Source organism: Cinclus cinclus, chromosome 14 (assembly GCF_963662255.1).
Source record: "Cinclus cinclus chromosome 14, bCinCin1.1, whole genome shotgun sequence".
NCBI classification, from domain to species: Eukaryota; Metazoa; Chordata; class Aves; order Passeriformes; family Cinclidae; genus Cinclus; species Cinclus cinclus.
In genome coordinates, this window is record NC_085059.1 from 6,507,391 (window position 1) to 6,528,472 (window position 21,082).

Consider the following 21,082-nt stretch of genomic DNA (forward strand, 5'->3'; position numbering starts at 1 on the left):
GAATAAAAATGACATAGGCAGTTCCCTCATGAGTTGAGACTTCACAGGACTCATGAAAGCAGACAACACTCATCTCATTGACAGGCTGGCAGCTGATGGAAGAGTTGCAAACTACAAGCAGCAAAGAATTTATATTTGCTTATACGTCACCTTGTTTCCTAATGAAAATCTGTACCAGAAAAAGTTGCTGCTTAACACCAACATACTGAACATGTTTAACTGCATAATGGTTACCTGCAGGTGGAACAGTGATGTGTAATTAAATACACAGGGGGAATGCTGAAATAGAGAAGTCTTGCATTTGGTTTTTTTGAACCAGATCTTAAAGTGTCTGTAATGAGCAATCTGAGCCTAAGAAAGGAGCTAGGATCAAAATTCAGTCACAGTTACCAGACCTACATCCATCACCTTGTCATTAATTTACTTACAGCAAATTCATTTTCAGGGTCAACAGATCCTTTTCTGACTGGTCTTGAATAGTGGAACCGCTGCACGTTGTTTGACTTGTAAAAGCTGAAAGATTTTAAAATTACTATTATAAAATACAGAAACCAGGAATTAATGGATCTTGTTATCACGGAGAAATATTTCATTTTGAGCAGTTGAGTTTTTAATTAAAAGTAAATTTACTGCTCAGAAAAAAAGGACTTTACTGGAAACTCAGAAGGCAACTACTTTATCTATAAATCAGGGTGAACACTCAGTATTTTACAAGTATTAAACTTCAACTTGTGACTGCGTGTATTTCCCAGGTATAAAAATTCCAGAACTTCCAGATGAAATGCAAATCTACAGGAGGACTAGAAGATATTTCCCCTCTCCTATCTTGCTGTGGCACATGCCCTGCTTGCCAGTTTTATCCTGCTTTACGAAAAGGGTCTCTTTCAATCAAAAGAACTAACTGAGCAGAGCAGGTATTTTCACCTGGACTGGAACATGGCACATGACAAAGCAGTTTAATCTTGTCCAACAATCTTGCTCACAATGCTGAACAATACTCAACAAATTAAACAACTGGAGCCATTAATAATGATCTCTTGAGACAATGTGAGTGCTTGTAGAGGGGTACACCAATGTAAAAAACCCTTTGCAAATTCATCTTCTGGTCTGTCCTATTCAGCTAATGTTCCATTCTCTATCATTGTGAGCACATCTTTCCACTAAACTAGAAACCACTTGGCTTTCAGCACAGAGGCTGCAGAGTTTTGGCCAAGTATTTTGCTGTCCACAGAAAAATCTCTCCTTTGAGTTTTTAGTACTTGTTTTAAAGACAAATTAAATTTAAGACCGTGTTAAGTGAAAGTTAATTTTGTGGGGAAAAAAAATAAATTCAGAAATCTCTTCCAGCAAAATTGAATCATGTTTTGAAAGCCAGAAAAACAAACGGAGAAACACCAAACATCTGAGTTAAGCAAAGCATGATATGTTAGTTCATAGGAAACCATGATTTCTGATCCAAACTGCTAAGTTTTTCTTCATCAGTAAAGTAACTGAAAATACTGGCACAGTGAGTCAGATCCCTGTATCTGAAAGGACAGATATTTTGAAGCTCTTTGATAGAATAAATGCATTGTCATCTCCTAATGTAACGAAATGCCCAATAAAGCAAACACATAAAAGTAAATCCTTAAGCCCAGATGTAATGAGCAGCTTGTTTGAATTCTGCAGCTGAGACAAACCATTACAAAATCTCCCCTGTGAGCAGAGGTTGTACTTTACGTGGAACACTTTGCTACATAAACTGAAGCAGTTTGAAGTGTGGCTGGCTCTACGCTGAAATCTGGTTCCAACAGGACCACATTTATAATCTACCTTTCAGTTACTGATTTAAAAATGAATCAAGCTGAAATTAGAACGACAAATTTTTTGTGGCTTTTTGGGTTGGGTTTTTTTTTTTGGTCTGTGTTTGCTTATTTTAAAATCCTGTCACACAAGACCTGTGCTTGGATGTGCTTTATTGACTTTGTTGTATGTAGGGAGGTGATTCTTATTTTTCCACTCTGAGCCAGTTGCCACTTCAGTAATGATTCCATAGAGCTGCAGACTAAGGGCACAACTGGTTTGGAGGCAGCTCTTGGCCATTCTGTTCTCAAAATACATTGACCAATTAATTTCCTTTATTCCTTTACAAAACCCATACTCCATAGCACCAGCAGAAACCATTTTGCTACCGTGTATTCTGCACTGGACCAGACAAGATAAAACAAGATCTTGTCATTCAAGAGCCTACATTCAATCACTCTCACCCTGCCAGTCACCTCCAAGAGCCCTCTCTCTTGTCTGAGAAGCTGTGTTGAAAACTCAGTAACTTTGACCCAAAGCACAGATTCCACCTCCCTGCCCTGAATCCACAAGTGATTTCTTCAGGGGTAGATGGGTACAGGCTCTTTCATGGAATTCCAGGGGAATATCCAGGACAGATTGGATGGAGCTCTGAGCAATGTCCCTGGGGGTTGGACTGGGCAGCCTGTGAAGGTTCCTTCCCTCACAAACTCTTCTCCAATTCTATGAATGCATAAGTCAGTAAACTAAGACAACAAAAAATCCAAGAATCATTGGCAAATGACTGAATTAAAAAATAATGGTTGTCAGTTTAGGAATATGGACTGATTTTCATTACACTATCTACTACAGAAATTCACTTACTTTATGATTTGATCAGGCACTGCCTTATTTTTGAATCTAGGTTGCTCCTCCAGGACTGGCTGCACTGTAAAACATTGGATATCTGGAATTGTGAAAGTTAAGGGCATGTTATTAACTACTAGTATGACATACAGTAGGCTGAAGGAGAAATAAAAATAATAATAATCAAAAAAAGACATTTTCTGATGAAAAATATGAGGTGTTCAGGGTTTCATTTCTGGAGTTTCCTTGGCCAAAAAAGGAAAAGTCTGCCAGTAGTAAGCAGTGAATACATATTAATTCTGAACTGTATATTTTTATTATTTCTCAAGCTTGAATATCTGCAGCTGAATTTATCACACTGACTCATTCATTTAATTTTTAAGCTCAGGCAACTTACAAAAATAACATCAACCACATCTGATGTTAACAGTTTCACTGTTTAGCTTTAGGCATGCATAAAGTCATGATGGTTAACATTTAGTTTTGAAATCTGTAACTGAGCATTTACTTGAGATTTCCTTTTTCTAGAGAAGTGCTGTTTTTAAAATCTGAATGCTGTACTTGTAAGTAAATATATCACATTCTTACACATTTCAGCATGTTTGAAACTCATGCCCTCTGGTTAGATCCTTTTGCATAAGTGCAGAAGCAGTGCCCATCTCCTGCTCCTTGCAAATTCTACCTTCAGGACTGAAGCATGTTTTCTCCAAAAAAATTAATTAGTTGAGAGACAAGACAGACTTGGGAGAGCCTGGATTTCAAGCTTAATGTCCTATTTTAGACAAGCCTGTAATACTCCCACTTCAGTCCCAACAGTGTGAAAAGAAAGTATTCTCTTTCTCCTCTAGAAAGTTCCACCAGAATACACTCAAGAGACTATGTGAAGTGTTACATTACCTTGAAAATTAATAAATGAAAATCAGCATGCAAAAACAAATGTCTGTCACAATGAGGTGATCTCATATCTGCTCAGTCAGTAATGACTCAAATCAGAAGAAAAAGATAATCAGAGTTACTATAACCAAGAAAAATTGAGGCCATTCTAAAAGCTGGTTAACAATGTTTGTAAGTTAATTTTCCTAAGAAAATTTCTGAGGTACTTAGGACATGCTTATCTTGCCAAGAAATGGAGGTGATACCAAAGTGTGGTGCCAGTCAGAGCAGTGCTGAAAGAATGCATGAATTTAATATTAAGACACAACAGCTATAAATGTGAAGTAAGAGAAAATTGGCTGCTTTAAACTGTGTCTCTTCAAGTGTGTGACACTGCTTTTGCCATTTGAAGAAAATAAAGCTAAACCATGTATGAATTACGATGATTTTTCTTCCCTGAAGGGCTGTCAAGCCCTAGCACAGGCTGCCCAAGGAAGTGGTTGAGTCACCATGCCTGGAGGGGTTTAATAGAAATGTAGATGTGGCACTTGGGAGCATGGGTGAACAAGGTTTATTGTTGGACTCAACCTTAAAGGCTTTTTCCAACCTAAATGTTTCTATGATGAATGAAAGAGACAGACTCCTTAGAACTACCAGAAAAACAGGAGCTCTCTTAGGAGCAAACCAGGAAAATCACGGAGGACGTGTAAGCAAAACTGCAAACTGAGCTGCCACGTCAGTAACCTTTCAACCTTTCCAGGAAATCATTGTTCCACTCGTCTAAACTCATGCTAAGAAGGTTTCCCAGCCCTCCTTCCCTCTGCCATCTCCCACGTGTCCAAGGATACGCTGACCAGGAGAGTTCTTCACATCCTCTCCGGGCGCTGCAGTCGTGTTCATCTCCTCAGCACTGGGAAACTGGCTCATCAGCTGGGCCTGGAAATCCTCCCTTCTCTCATACTCCTTGCCACGGTAGATGAACACTTTGTTCTGCAAGGAATGAGGAGTTACTGCCTGGGCTGGGGTGCTGCTGAGGTACCAGTTGCAGTTTCATGGGAATCGGCACAAAGCCACAGCGGTGTCCAGGTTTTGGAATGAGTGTTTCTGTTTTCTGTTTTAATCAGCTCTAAAGCCAAAGTCCATTTTGACCAGGTGCTGGAAAGCAGCACTAACTCTCCAGAGACTCCGGACTCAAAATTTTGTTATTCAGAACCAATAACTCTGGTTTAACACTAGCCTATTGTTTCACTGTTTCCCCAATGCTTTCAAGGCAGCTTTGGCCTTTAAACTTGGGAAGCAGGGCCTCTCATTATTTCCAAGTGTGAAGAAAGCCTCCCTATTAATTGTTGTATGCAAGAGAGGGTTTTAGTGGTAAGAAATATCAAATATTTAGGTTTCTTTATGGTCTGAACTCATGCACTGCTGTGATTGAAACAATGGCATTTAAAAAAATTACGGTGCAATCCAGTTGTGCACCACTACCCAAGTTCATCAGGTTTCTTTGAAAAATCAGACCCCTTGGAGTCTGGATTTCCCTCCTGGCAGTTAAAACCAGAGGAAAGTGAAGAAAAGAGAGTAGATTCAGCATATATGAATAAAATCAGTTCAAACTTACATAATTGTCCTAAAGTAGGAGCTGTTGCCGTTCAGGAAAAAACTTAGAGCAGCACAAGAGAGTTGGGATGAACATGTCAGCTCAAAGCACATTAGAAATCAAAAAAGCAATCTGGACATTAATCTTGAGGAAAACAGGAAAACAAAAGGAGACTCAAAATAGATGAAAAAGTAAGAATGCATGAATCAAGTTTACCCTTAGAAATGTTGGGAATCCTTGGCCGTAATATCCAACAGCAAAATAGTCTGGCTTAGGTCTCAGAATTTTCATTATGTTTTCATAGAATTTTGCTTGCTGGATCTGAAAGCAAAACCAGCTGCAATTACTCATGTTTGGGAGTTTTATCCATGCATTTTTAACCTCTACTACACATGCAAGAGCTATCAGCTATCAGCTGATGAGCTACAGCAATAACCAATTTGTACACAGGATGCTGCAGGGGGACATTAAGCATTGTTTACATTTATATGCAAATATAATACACAGAAAAAATGGGTACAGCTTCAGCTTTAACATTTGACCTCAGAATTTAGCTTAGCCTTAACCTAGGAGAAAAGCAAACACCAAAGTCATCCCTGGCCACTGATAACACTACTGAAATAATACATTTGGGAAAAACTCCCTGCCTCAAATGTTTCCTGAGGTATGGGATCAACTCCACTTTTTACCGTAGCCTCGAATTAAGGGCACATACCATGAAAAGGGCCTAGAACAAGTTTTTCCAAAAGATACCAAGTGTCATCTAGGTGTCTGTAAGAACACAGCAATGCAACTTAAACTCACAAATATCTTTAAATTAATGATAAAAACAGAGCAAATGAAGCTTTTTTTTTTAATACTCAGCACCATTTAAGAACATAATGTTTTGATTCCCACAGATTTTTTGAGGAAGATTCAGGGATATGTATTGAACGAGCCTTAAACATTTGTTACAAATCATATAAACATGAAATACTGGGAGTAGAAAAAAAGGTTTGTTGGGGGTGGGATCTTTTTTGGATTAATTCAATTTTAATGAAAACAAATAACTGAATATTTTATTTTCTTTCAAAATTTTCCTTCTACCATTTGGACCTAGATCTAATTCCCTGTGCTGTAATAATTCCACAGTCCTGATTAGGACAGAATTATTCAGGTTTGTCAAGATCCAAGTTGCTAAAATTGAAAGAAAAACGTAGGGGAAAAAGTTCATCCAGTTGTTCTTTCTACCCTAGGGCAGTACAGAGGCTTCAAAACATGGCCTTTAAATTTCCCTAGGTAAGAACATGTTTATTCCATCTACAGACATTCCAAAATACCTCAATAAACAGATGTTCATGCAACTTTAACCAACAATTATTTATGAACCTTTACCACTGGATTGGTACAGTGAAAGATGAACTCATCAAGAAACGAATTAAAAATCCATTTTAGACCACAAGATCATAGGCAGCTCTGCTGTTTCACAGCTGAAAAGCACTAACTTCTGTGACTGCAATAATTTGAAGATCTTACCAAGTTTTGACTTAGAAGTTCATAGTCAAAAACCTCCTTTTCATATTGCTCTGCAAGTTCTTTGCATAAAGATATGGCTTCTTCCCACATCTGCAATGCAACCACACATTCAGAAAGTAAATCCAGTACCAACAAACAAGTTTTCAATGCATCAGAGTTTAATAAAACTGCAGTTTTATTGATTATGCTGTCTTTAAAGTGCAGTCATTTATTAACTGCACATTTAGAGTGGAAGACTCAGGGCAATCATAAACTTAGGGAAAGAAGATTAATGTTAAAAAATAAAAGTGTTTTATGATTAATTATTGGAAGGAATAAGTAAACCTACTTTATTATTAAAGTAACATTTTAAAAAAAAACACTTAACCTTTCAGATACAAACCTTTCAGATAACCTGTCAGATTAAAGAAAAAAAAAGAGTAAATCACTGAGGTGATAACATTCAGAACATATCCCAGGTACAGAGCAGTTTCTGAGAGGACTGACACCTGCCAGTCCTTAAAACACAAACCATGTAACAAAATATCCTGCAGCATCCACGATCACAGGGAGCCTTGTCCACAGCTCTCCTCATCAGCTAAACAGCCACAAGTCTTAAATGTCCACTTGCAACAGCTGCCTGTGACAATGAGTACCACTGAACACCAGGACTGCTTTTCTCATCTGCTGTGGGCCCTTCACAAAGGTGAGCATATTTCTCAAACTGTGTGTCCTCACCTGTTCAGAGCAGAAGAGACAAAGGGGTCCCAGAGCAGAATCCCCTGCTGCTGAGAGGACAGTGCCAGTCACACATCAGGCCATTCTCACGTGCTGCCAGCTGCTCTTTGGCCAGGTATGGCTGAGCCTGGTCCTTGGTCCTTGAGCTGAGTCCTTGGTCCCCGGGCTGAGCCCGAGTGCTGGCTGCTGCAGATCAGCAGCTCTGGGGGTTGCTTCTCCTGGGACAGTGGGTGGCCACTGCTGCAGTGCAGTCACTGCAGATGCCAGCAGCAAACCTGAGAGGTCGAAGCTGAAACTTTCTACCTTGTGAATTATGGGAAGGGCTTCTTTTGCAAGAAGCAGTAATGAATTTCCTTCCCCCTTCATACCTTTGGTTACGGCTGAACAAGACATAATGACTTAAAGGTCGTATTGGGTCATGGGATTAATTATCTGGCACTGCAGAGTTTCCTCCTGCTTTCTAGTCCTTTGCTTTATTTCTAAAATTCTCAGCTCTAATGCCATTGCACTGACAGGTAATTTTATTACTTTTTTTTTTTTTTCTTAAATTGAACTAAACTGAGGTACTGAGCATCAATCTTTTTTAAGTTTAGGATACAATTCTCAGTCCTCTCTGAAACAAATATGTCTATTTTGAACCATCTGGATTTTTTTGAGATAATGGCTGAGCGGTTTAGAAATGGAATCTGCACACCCCATACTCTTCTTTGTAAGGGGAAGTAGATTCACCATTTTTGTTGTATTTTGTTGGTGTCTGACAGAGCTGCTTGTGATGATATGCTGAGACATTAGCCCTCTTTCTCTGTGAATGAGGTCATGGAAAGAACATCTCCCTGTGGAACAGATATGCTCTGGGAATAAAGCCTCCAGGACACAATTTTTACTTGACCCACATTTCAAAGAAGCTTTTCCTCACAAATGTTTCATACAGGACATATTCATTAAACACAACTATTCAGAATAGCACAGCAGAGAGATTTGGAGGGGAAGAACTCTCCAGACCTACCTTTCCTTTGTCAAAGTATTCTATGATCTTTTCATACAAATTCTCTTTCAGGTGTCTGTAGGTCTGTGAGCACTGGAACTCTGTTGACATGACTTGGGGTGCACATTGCTCATCTGACCACTGACAGTGAGAACACATCAAAAAGAATTTTCAAGTTCAGTGTTTCACATCAAAGCCACCCACCCACGAGGTCTGGTCCCCTGGGCTCTTCAAAATCTTCCCAAGTCTTTTTTACCCACCCACAGACAAACTGGGAAAGGCACAGGGATTGCATTCACTGCCTCTTCAGACAAGGGCTGTATTTCATGTGATAACAGCACTAGATAGACAGAATATGTAAAAAATATTTTTAAATTTTATACCTGCCCAGCTTTGCCCCACCTACAAATTTTATATAAAGATCTATGTGAGAAAATTAGTTCCATTTTTTCCCCCAGTAATATCATCTTGGCTGACTTGATTTACATCCTTTGTATTAAAATATTTCATATACTATGATATTTGTCTATACCAATACAGACAATATACCTCATATTTGCATGATCATAAAAAATCAAAATGAAGTTTAAGAAAAATAGCACAAATTTATATAATTCTGCACTAAAGTAAATTCCATAAGAAACATCAGATTTTTCCTGAAGAACCTTTAAATTTGGATGTCCCCTTGCAGTGGAAATTTATCTTACTGACCATTTTAATTGATACTGTCCATTACATTGGTAATGAATGATAGTTATAGTGAAAGATAATTAACTACCAGCTACAAAAGAAAGCCAACATAACTTGGTTATGTAATCCATACTATTGAAAATTAAAAATGAATGTCCCCTTGTGATAGCTGGAGTTATGTTTAATTTTCATAACTGTTATGTTTAAGATAGTAAGAAATTACCAAAATGAAAAAAACTACATTTGTACACAATGTTCTCACTGTAAGGGAAAATGATTTTTTTCCTACCATATTTAGTTTCAGCGTACTGAAAATATATCATATACTGATAATACAATTTCAACAACTAACGTTAATTTTGTACTACCTACTGCAGTATTTCTAACTAGAAACTTGAATACCCCTGTGGAAAATAACTCAGAGATTAAGACATTCACTTAAGAATATCAAATTGAAAACTGCAAAAGCTTAATTATATACTGAGTTTAGAAAATCTAACCTTCAGGAGCCACGTATGGAGTAGAAGGGTATATGCTGCTTCTGTGTAATTCTCACAATCTAAATGAAGATCTCTCAATTTATACAAATACCTGATAGAGGAGAGAGCAAAGATTAGACTGAGACTGGCATGACTGCAATACTGAGTGTCAAAATGTTCCAGATAACAGGAAACTGTGGATGTCACACTGTGGTCCCCAAAGAGCCTTCAAGGGCACTGGGAGGGGGTTGAAGACCTGGGCATTTGTTCACACTTTGCTGTGTCCTTTCTGTGTGTGAAACGTTGTGCAGGAAAGGAGGAGAAGGAGCCATCCTCCCGCTGTGAGCTGGGGTCAGCTCCTCAGAGAGGAGGGATTGCTGCACCCCACATCTAGGAGAGAGCAGGATTCCTGGAGGGCTCCTCAGGGCAGCAGCCTTGCCCTGCAGCACTCCTCACCTGCAGGAACATGTTCTTCGTGTACACACATGCAACCAGAGCAGGTAACAGGAGGAAGCAGAAGGTGGAAAATACCAGCCCAGAAAGGCGAAGCAGTCCCTGTACAACCAGGAGGTGTTGGGGGCAGAAGAGCTGTTCTAAGTTAAATTTTCTCCTTGATCCCTATGGCAGCGCTGCTGCTTCCAGCATGGTCACTCTCCACCATGGGGCTCAAGAAGCATCTACAGCAGCCAGGAAGAAAATTGCATCCCTTCCTCTAGCTCACACCAGGAGTTTTGAGACACAGGAGATCCAACACCTTGCTGTGGCAGTCCATGACACTCCCATTCCCAGTTCCCAGCTCAACAGAAAGTTTCCAACAGCTCCAGAGTGAGCTCTGAATCCCCTCCAGAGCTCATTTCAGCTGGGACTCTGGGCTTTGTTCTGCAGACTTTGCAGGAGAGGACAAGCAGGAAACAGGGAGCTTTTGAAGCAGCAAGATCTGCTGCAGCCCAAATACAGAACTCTTGGAGACAGCAAGAGGCCATGTCCCATCTACAGGAATTTGCCATTGGAGACAAGAGGCCATGTCCCATCTGCAGGAATTTAACACGGGAGACAAGAGGCCATGTCCCATCTGCAAGAATTTAACATTGGAGACAAGAGGCCATGTTCCATCTGCAGGGATTTAACACTGGAGACAAGAGGCCATGTTCCATCTGCAGGGATTTAACACTGGAGACAAGAGGCCATGTCCCATCTGCAGGAATTTAACACGGGAGACAAGAGGCCATGTCCCATCTGCAAGAATTTAACATTGGAGACAAGAGGCCATGTCCCATCTGCAGGGATTTAACATTGGAGACAAGAGGCCATGTCCCATTTGCAGGAATTTAACATTGGAGACAAGAGGCCATGTCCCATCTGCAGGAATTTAACATTGGAGACAAGAGGCCATGTCCCATCTGCAGGGATTTAACACTGGAGACAAGAGGCCATGTCCCATCTGCAGGAATTTAACACTGGAGACAAGAGGCCATGTCCCATCTACAGGAATTTAACACTGGAGACAAGAGGCCATGTTCCATCTGCAGGGATTTAACACTGGAGACAAGAGGCCATGTCCCATCTACAGGAATTTGCCTGTGTAGCTGCAGTTCCCACAGAAAATGCCTCCACTGTAACCTTGCCTGTGGAGTGTTGCATATTGAAGGAGATTCAGCAGACCGGGCCATTCTACAAAACCAGAATGCTTTCCCTGCCATCCTAAATGTGTGAAACACCCTCCCTTAAACCTCAAATCTATCTGCACTTTCTTAATTTCAAACAATAGACAATGAATGTTGAGTGATTTGATCAATTAAAAGTTAATTCTTGTGGAAAAAATGCTGCTGCTGAATACAGAGCACAGATTCCCAGTTGCTGAAGGCTAAGCTAACAACAGAATGAGAATGCAGATGAGGCCAGGGCTGCCACAGAGTCATTTGGGATGGTGAAGTAACAATAAATACAGAAATCCAAGCCCAATGATAAAACCAGAACTCACAAGACAATATTAACTGCCCTCTCCAAAAGAGATCCAATGGTTGCCATACCTGATGTACATCTCTTCACGGTTAATGTTCTTGTAGAAATTCTAGGGACACAAACAGTTAAAGTTACCTCCTAATGTCCTTTAATACAATTGTATATATACATGCACATAGATTGAGGTTTTGCTTTCCTTGGTAGTTAGAAAGCATAGACAGCACGAAAAGTAGATTATTTACAGACTAACTGAACTACTTCTTCCATTAATATTTTTATTAGTTATATGTATGGTTTTATATATACATATACTTCTCCTAGTTGATAAGGGGATCATTACTGAAGGCTTTTCTATTGGAGAAAAGGAAAATATGGTTATTCAAATCATTAACAGAATAAACCGCATGCTCCAGCTACACTTGGTAGAAGCTGGTACATACTGAAGCAGATGTGTAGCACTGTAGTTATGGAACATCGTTGTGCAATATCTCTAAAGAGGCCAGTTCCAGGAAAAAAACTCATTTTTGGTCACCATGACATGTTTGCAGGAATACAAGCTTCTAAGGCTGTGCAAAATAAATTATATGAATGTCTCTTGAAGAGCTGCAGACATTTTCACCACATTGCACAGTGATTATTGAGGAACAAAGAGTGTGTGAGTGTAATACCTCAAAGGTGCCAGAGGTTCCTACTCAGCTTTGAGGAACTTCCTGGAGGAAGAATCTCTCTATGTGATATCTTAATTACAAAACAGGAATAGAAAAGAAGACAGAGTGGCCTAGGACAAGATCAGATCCTCAAATCTCTCGGCACCCAAGTGCAAAGGTGCCTTGCAGGTTTCCTACCCACATTTGAAAACTGTAATTGTTGAGATGCTGAAGCAGCAAGAGGGTCAGCTCCTCATCACAGCTTGACTCTGTCAAGAGCCCCCTGTCCCACTAAACCTGTCAATAGGTACAGGCATATGAGCAGCAAACTTCCTTATTTATCCACAGAACCAAAGTGATAAAGCATACAAACCAAACAAAGCAAATGGATGAACGTTGCTCCCAGACTTACACATATATCTGTGCAGAGACATATAAAAACCTCTTGCCCCAGAGTTTAAATCACTACAGAACGTTGTCACCCACTCCTGCCCCGTTGAAGATTGACCTGCGTGTTTATCCAAGGGACTGAAACGCCTTCCCCTCCTGCCCCAGGGTCCAGGACAGAACGTACCAGCAGGTTCACGGTGCAGCTCATGCGGTTGTCCTTGCTCTCGTCGCTCATCACGGAGCGATAATCCAGCAGCCTCTCCAGGAGCCCCCTCACCAGGCTCACAAAGCTTTCCACCCGGCTGGAAATGCCAGGGTGCTGCTTGGCACACTCTGTAAGGCTGCAAGTACAGAAATATTGGGACTGTTCTGGTGGTAAATACTGAATTATGCCTAAATCAACTGCAGAATGTCCCGGAAATTCCCTCTGTGAGTTGGTAATTTAAATATTCAGAAGACAGATGGCATATAAATCAAATGGGAAAAAAATAGAAGAAACATTTACTTTTCCTCTCTGAAAACAACTTTGAATTCAAGGGTGAACCCACAACATCAGGAGAGAGAAATCTGCACCTGTGCTATCACAAACTCAAGTCTCTGAAATGTGCCACTACTGCAATAAACGCTGCACCTTCCTTTCCTCAGCATAAAATGCAAAAATGCTTTCCTTTTCTTTGTACAGTTACATGTGAGTAGAAGTTCAAATGAACAAAAATTGCAATTTTAGCCCAAAAAAGACATAACCCGAGTAATTCCACTTTGAGAAATAAGAAAATCCGATCAACTTTCTGGAGATTGAAAGGAGGAGCTTGATCTTCTCTGATAAAAATACAGGAAAGGGAATTTTATATTTTGGCATCATCACTTTTAATTTACATTAAGAAAACGTTAGCATATATTGTTTCTAAAAAGTGCTGAAGTGATTTTGGAGGAGAGATTTCCCTTTACTGTCAGAGCTTTGTTTTCAACATTTAACTCTTTAAACATCATTAAGTGATTACCTGCATCTCATTAAGGAGTACTTTCTTTCTTTGCTTAAGAGAAATAATTTCTTTCTTTGGTTTTCTTTTGTTTCCTCTACTAAACATTCTGGTTTTCCATTGGGATCCTCTCTGACAAACTGCATTTTTATATACAATATATATATATTCATATACATACATACATACATATATTTCCACATATATAATTATAAATATAATTATTGGGTCAGGCAGATATGCAGTTAATTTTCCCCAAGCAATCCTGTTTGTGTTGGTAGCTGGGAAGGTTCTGACCTTTTAGTGCTCAATTAACGATTGAGCTGTACATCACTGTTTTCCAGACACCCAGGTTAAAAAAAAACAACTGTAGTAATCTTTAGGCACAATATTTTTTAAAACTCTATTAAAAAGTATGCTGTTTTAATTAATAGCAAACCAATTTTGTTTTACTCTTCATGATTATTTGAACCTTCTTCAGAAAATACATATTCATATTAACTTCAATTGCAAAGAAATCCTTGAAGCTCTGGCCTAGAATGGAACCTCTGCAGAATACCCAGGACTGAAGTTCCAACTCAAGCAAAGTAAAAACAGCATCTAAAGTTTATTCTTTGGATTGTGCAGCTCCAGTGGAGTTACTGTCCTGACACAGAGGGAATGTGTACGTGGATGTCTGAAAAAACACTGATATTGTATAAGACAGGAGGGACAGAGGCCAGCAGATAAAACCAGAATAGTCCAATTGCTTTTGTCTGACTGGTCTGAAACTGAAATATTTAAATCAATATCTGACACATGGCTTATGAAATACACTGTAAATGGAATGGAAACACTAAAGGGGCTGAAAAGCTGACAGCTGACAGAAAAGGCTGGAGCACATTAAAAGATGTTTGTGGGAAAGAAAATAAGAAACAAATAGGAGACTGGAATATTGCACAGGAAAATGGTGTTATTTTACATCTACAAGTATAAGAAACAGTGTGAGACACTAACAAAGGAAAGTACAGCCACCATTTAAGTGACTCTTATGGATTTCAGCACAGGTTCCCCTGAAGTAACAGCAAACAAGGCAGAGCTGTGAACGTTTCCTGACTGCACAATGAACATGAGGCACCAAGACATCACATTTTCTTCCCAATACAAGCAGAAAACCATTGATATAAACCACAAGCTATTGCTGGGTCTCACCCAGCACGAAGTACATAACTCCAGTCGCTAAAGAAAGGTGAACCAGAGTCCACATAAAGAGCTACAAAAAGAGCAGGAGAGAAGAATTCCTGTCTCTTGAGGGAAGATTCAAAAAGTTGTATTGCTCAGCTTTATACAATAATCCCAATAAAAAGGACCACAAAACTTCAGAAGATATTTTTAACCCCCAGGAGGGAGCAAGAAACCTTTGAATTTTTAAACAGAGCTTGAAAAAAATAGAGAATTTTAAAAAAAGAAAGATTTGCAATAAAGCTGGAGAAAAACAACTGCATAGCATGGGCCACTGCAATGATGGGGAACTGGAAAGCTGCCAAGTGCCATTTCCTGTTGTGCCTGTGTTAGGAACTAAAACATGCCAGAAGTCATTTTCTGAGCCTGAGGACAAGTGGCATGGCACAGCTTGTGTTCATGGAGCTGCACTGATTCTCCTGCATTTCCCCAGGCAGGGCAGCCTTGTCCACTCTGCCTGTTGAGAACAACTTCTCACCTGCCCCACATCACCCCAGCTTCCCCTGGGCACTGTCTAGGACAGGTCACAACCCCTCACGGGCCACACTCATATTTAGGTCTAGGGACAAATGCAAGGCAGTGCTTAATTAAACTTCTGCTGAACCTGTTGAGTTTATTTTCATGGGTATGGAGAAGTTCCCAGCAAACACCAGTGTGGGCAAATGTTGCTTGCAGAGGTGAGCAGCAACACATCAGTCACTGAGTGCTGCTAAAGATGTGCCTCCAAGTGACACCTGGAACAGTGCAGGAGTGCAGACAGCTACAGGAGATAAGCTGATGGAAAAATGACCAAATGAATAAATGTGGAGGCAAATTTAACTGGGTCTCCTACCAGCTGGAACAGGAAACTGGGGACAGAAGCTTGAAATCCCTGCTTTGAAAGGTACAAATGTAGGAAGACTTAAACCAAACTGAGAGAACAGGTCCTACCACAGGCAGGTCACCAGCCTCTGCTTCAACACTCCATCAACAGGTGTCATTTAACAAAATCTGAAGATAGGATGAACTGTCATCTTCAGAAATGTAGAGACTTTGAACTTGAGGCCTGACTGAAAGTGGGACAGTACCAAGGGGAAAAACCAGGTATGTCAGAGCAAGAAGGGGGCCTTGCAAAGGCAGGAGATCAAAAGCTCTGTACTGTGCTTGATGACAGTCCCTGACTGCACTGCTCAAAGATGGGCTTTAACTGGATAGTGCCACTTTCCAAGAAAAGCACTGGAATGAAAGAGCAAAGTGCAAACAAAGCAAGCAAATAATGTTATACAGCTCAGAAAGAGTGAACTTCAAAGGGTCACATACACAGGGAAGCTTTGCTTTTTGCATAGATAAAATCTCAGTTTGAACACTCTCTTTTAAGGTAATGTAGTGCTTCAAACTAGATGGAGGCACTGTAGGAACGTCCAGAAAACATTCCATATGATAAACTGAAATACTGGGGCTGTTTACCCAAAGGGAAATCCTGAAGGAAACTAGACAGCAACATTCAAATTTGATAAAAGCTGCTGCAAAAAGAAACAGAATAAATGATTCTTTATGTCCCCTGTGTGTGTGCCCAAAGCCTTCATGGTTCATCTGATGAGAGATGTGACTTTGAAAAGATTGCTACTCCTACCCAGAAATACAACCCATACAGGGTAGCAGGCTTTGAGGAAACAAAACATGCACATGACATCACTAAACCTTATTTAATTCAGACTTGTCTGAATAATCTCTTGGAGTCCAATCTAGATATGTAAAAATGCAGGTTAGGTATAACTTCTTCATAATTTAGATGAAGCACAAAACAATAAAAAAACAACCAGAAAAATAATTTCAACGAGCAAAACTGCAGTGCAAACAAGGTGGGGTGAAACATTATGGTATTTCCAATATTTTCATTACAAAAGTTGCCAAGATTCTATTTCAGGTAAGGTTACAACCCGAGAACTGGGAACAATAAGATAGAAACACATCCTGAAGGCATTTGTTCTATTTATTCTCATTCACTACTTACATGGACTCAAACAACTGCATGTAGTGTTCATCCCCTCGTCCTCCTTCCACCTCATGATCCAACTTCAAAATTATTTCATTTTCAAACTAACGAAGAAAGAAAAATCAAAACACTGAGCAGCTATCCACTTTAATATGGTATCAAAAAAGTACCTTTGATAATTATGTCACATATTCCCAAGGGTTAAATGCTTGGGCATATTCTGGTCTGGGCTTTTAGCGGGGCTGAAAGCCTGGACGCAGATTTTCACAGAGCTTCCCCTGCCCTGGGCACGTGAGACACAAGCTCAGGGACTGGTGCAGCTCCAGACAGTTTTGTCCTCGTGCAAACTGCACCCTGTTCAGAAGATGTAGGAAAGATCTACCTCAGGGTTCCTGACAAGTCTTTGACACATCAAGAGGCACAGGGAGAGCATTTGTGGAGACCTACATTGAAATAAAGCTCTGTTGCTTTCCATAGATCTAATTATTAAAACCACTGTAAAAATGACAGAACTCATTACTGTGCTAATGCAGCAAGTTTTCGCTGTTCTCCTTTGATACAAAATTTCACACAATTGTCAGTACACGAATAATTCTGTTTCTCCCTGGAGTGTTTCTGAGTAATTGAGAGCTTTGGCAGGCTGGGATCTAGATCATCCCATCAGAGAACTGGAAACCTCTTATGGTACAAAGAATTAATGTAGTATTTCAGATATGGTACTTTCAGATAACTGCAGTGCAAAATATTTTGCTTAATTTCAATATATCCTCATCAAAACATTCAGCTCAGAGCTGAAGAAGCCAAGCCAGGGCTACACAGAAGAAAACAGTCCTTCCTCTTAGAGCACCAAGCAGGTCACAAATTTCTTCAGTTTTAAAGAGCATGACATTCTAAATGAAAATATGTTACTTGATGTACTTCCTTCAAGTAGGTCATGATTCAAATTCTCCACCCAGAAAAATGATTCATCATTTCTCAAGAACAAAGGCCAAACTTTCCCCTCTTCCCCCCAGTGTCCAGCCCAGATCTGCTGGCCACCCTGATCCTGCAAACCACTCTTGAGGCAGAAATTGAAGCTGCTGCTGCTTCTTTCAAGGAGTTTTGAAACAGCATCTTGAGCAGCCAAACTTCTCCACTGCTCACACCAAGAGCAAAACCTGGGCTCAGAGCAGTGGCACTGCTCTGGAGAGGGGCAGGGAGGAAGGAGCCATTTCCACCACTTCCACCACTTCCTTACTTGCAGCTTTTGCTACTCTAATATTAATTCTTTCTCTGTAATTAGAATACAAATGAAAGACTGCCTGTTGAGCAGTACATACTGTATTAATATTAGAGAATAAAGAGCTATCACTGAAAAATAGCTTAACAGAAAAAAACAAAACTGCTCTGTCTCATCCTGGCTGAAATAGAAGTTTAAAAGGCTCTGAATTAATTTTTATGTGCAAGCAGGATGTGTATTAGTATTTAATGTGGGTAACACAAGTGCCTGGTAATTTCAGAACAAAGAAATATTGAGCAAAAGCATCCAATCCAGCTATTTTCTGTGGGCTTACTGCAGTAAGACAAATCTGTGAATACAGTGCAGGTCAAGCACCAGTTAAATCCACTTCTTAAATCCTTCCCAGTACTTATTCAGCAGGTAGAGAATTGATTAATTCTCAAAGAGGCAATAATTTCACATTGCTCAATCTGAACAAAAAAACTCTTCCTAAGCATCTTTCCTTCAGTTTCTCAACAGACTGTAAGAAGAGAAAAAATAATCAGTTGCTTGGATCGAAACAAATAAAAAAGTTGGCAGAAATATAGAATAAAGTTTTAATGTTTCTACACAACAAAATTAAGCTCTGGAAAGTGTCTCTTCCCTCTCACTTAAACAGAGTGTGCTTAATTGTCATTGGCACCCAAGTTTAAAGTTTAAACACAAGTATAAAGTTTAGCTTTTCGAATAGATCCAAGGAATCTCCCCAGCTCTGAGCACACCTTGATGCCAAAGCACAAAACACATCTGTGTATTCCACATGGATCTCTGAAACACCAGGCTGTAAAACTCAGCCCCTGCTGCTGAGATCCCATCCTTCTGAAACTCCTACACACAACAGGGTTTCAAAAACTGGGAGAAAGCAATGTGGTTATTTACAGCAGGTAAATCTCCTGTGCCAGAGGGGCTTGCTGAGGACACCTCAGTCACTGTCTCAGCCACCTGCGAGAGCTCAGAGCTGCAGGACACTGCCACAATCCTGTCCTCTAACAACGAGTCTGGAACCCCAAGCACCCAGCAGCAGCCAGCACTGCTTTCTGACACGGAGCCCCAGCAGTCAGGAAGGAAAGCAAACACAGAAAACTTCCCCAGATGGCTCCAGCAATCAGCAGAACCCACGAGAGATACTAAACTGAAAATACCAAACATAAACTGTATGATTTATTTGAACAGAAATATAAACAAAGATGAATTAATCTTTCCTAAGCCAAGTTAAGTCTGCAATGTAACTCAAATCCATGTTTATTTAAATGATATTTTCATTTACTCTGCAAAGAGCTAATTTTCCTTTTTTTTTGGTTTTTTTTTTTTTTTTTGTTTTGTTTTGTTTGGTTTGGTTTGGTTTGGTTTTTAAGCAAGCATTTTCTATCTCCTGGCCTCAGATCACATTCAGAACAAGCAGGACGAGATCTTTTGATGATGTGTCTTCTTTTGGGAGATCTTAATAAAATGCACAACAGTGCTTTCAAGGAAAGGCAACGTGGGTTATCAGCATTTGAAGGATGGGACTTTTTTAACCCTGTGTGTCCAAGACATAAGCAACGAGCTTCTCTTTTTATTTGAAGGAGAAAGGCATCTATTTACAGGACTGAGTCTATCCACAGACACTGAGAGATGAATAAATTGGCTTTCCAAGATTCCCAGCTCTCTGAGCTCATGATAGGCAGAGCCTTGATAGCTAAAATTAGTAGATATTAATGGCTCCCTCTCTACATCTTCAATTAGAGTTAAAATTATGAGCTTATGTAACACTGCTCTGGGTGAATGGAAATTACACGTGTGAAGCAGAAGAAAGGATTGCAAGAAAATGTCTTACTGTGTCCTGCACCTACATACAGATTCCAAGCCTTTAAATATATTTGTAGAGCAATTCATTCTTGAGACAGCCACAGGTGGATTTTTCTTTCTCTCTGGGATTAGACAATTTCCGAGAAATAGCTAAATAAAATAAAATTCTTGCTTGATAAATTTAAATGAATTTATATTCTTAATGCCTGTATGTTGTGTACACACAGCAAGACACAGCCCCCAGCCCCAGCACACCCCCTGTGCCCCCCCAGAACAGAGACCTGTCCCAGCACAGCTCCAGGGATGTTAAAAGAGACAGGATTTTTGGGAAAGGTTATTAAATTGTGTGGGAGGTACCAGACAAGCTCTGGTTCCTGTGCTGGTACAGACTCAGCTCATAAAGATGTTTCTGTTTGTGCTTTCCCTCCCGCCCCCTTCTCTCATTAGAGAAGATTAGATTAGAAATAAATTCTTTATTTTTAAAGTTCCACAAAATTATGTTTTAAGTGAATGTCATTCTGGGCTCCCAAGTGCCCCAGGCACTCTTGAAATAACATGTCATTCTCAAAATTTTATACTAAAGCTTTATAAAAAATCCTTTATGCTACTAAATGTCAATTTGCAAATGAAAATTGCCCACTACCAAAACCTGGAGTTTATGTGTTTGTGCACCCAATAATTATCCATTCATATAACTTACTTGCTCCTTTAAAATGAAGGTGGTAACAATTTTAAAACATAAAACTTAATGTGCTTTTCCTTTAAAATATGTATTTTAAAAAACTTATCAGTATGGCTAAACTTAGAGAGGCAAGCTTTTTTATCTTAATTACCTCATGCATAGCAACAGAGAGGATAAACCCTATGATTCCTGATGAGCAAATGATCACAATTCCTAAAGCAGAACATTAGAGTCCAATGAGACTCAACTGCTCAATTATGAAATAGTTTTTGCACCATCTGATGAAAACTCCCCCTTTTCCTTAAGCTGCAATAAACCCAATGTCCTTGTTCCTTGGCACTGTAAAATACCACCTGAAACTTAATTTTCTGGCAGCAGAAGTGATTCAGTGGGCACTGGAGTGCCTGGCCTCTCCCAGGCTCCCAAGCTGCTGCTCCTGTTAGTCAGGCAGGATGAGTGATGAGTTTTTGGGATTCCTGGGCTGTACAGATCTGTGTGTCTCTCCCAAGAGATGAGGTATAAGCCATGAGCAGGAAAACATTTTTAAGAAGGCAAATATAGGACTATCAGGACACGGAGGGAACAGATGCACAGTAACAAAGTGGTTTTTAATCTTGGCCTTGAACCAAAAGCTTTGCGCTGTGGAATACAGACCAAAATGGAAATTCAGTCTGCTCATTTGTTCCACACTTCATTGA

At 39.9% G+C, this 21,082-nt stretch overlaps 1 protein-coding gene across 1 annotated transcript in view; it reads right to left on the reverse strand.

Moving 5' to 3' along the window:
- DOCK2 (dedicator of cytokinesis 2) overlaps positions 1-21,082 on the reverse strand; it is a 157,473-nt gene that overhangs the window by 13,109 nt on the left and 123,282 nt on the right. Inside the window, exons 34-43 of the mRNA XM_062502407.1 lie at positions 16,675-16,760; positions 12,665-12,821; positions 11,512-11,552; positions 9,503-9,593; positions 8,334-8,453; positions 6,611-6,700; positions 5,312-5,416; positions 4,350-4,491; positions 2,647-2,728; positions 429-513 (exon numbers count right to left, since the gene is read on the reverse strand). Coding sequence (XP_062358391.1) covers positions 429-513; positions 2,647-2,728; positions 4,350-4,491; positions 5,312-5,416; positions 6,611-6,700; positions 8,334-8,453; positions 9,503-9,593; positions 11,512-11,552; positions 12,665-12,821; positions 16,675-16,760 — 999 coding nt within the window. The remainder of the gene's footprint in view (positions 1-428; positions 514-2,646; positions 2,729-4,349; positions 4,492-5,311; positions 5,417-6,610; positions 6,701-8,333; positions 8,454-9,502; positions 9,594-11,511; positions 11,553-12,664; positions 12,822-16,674; positions 16,761-21,082) is intronic.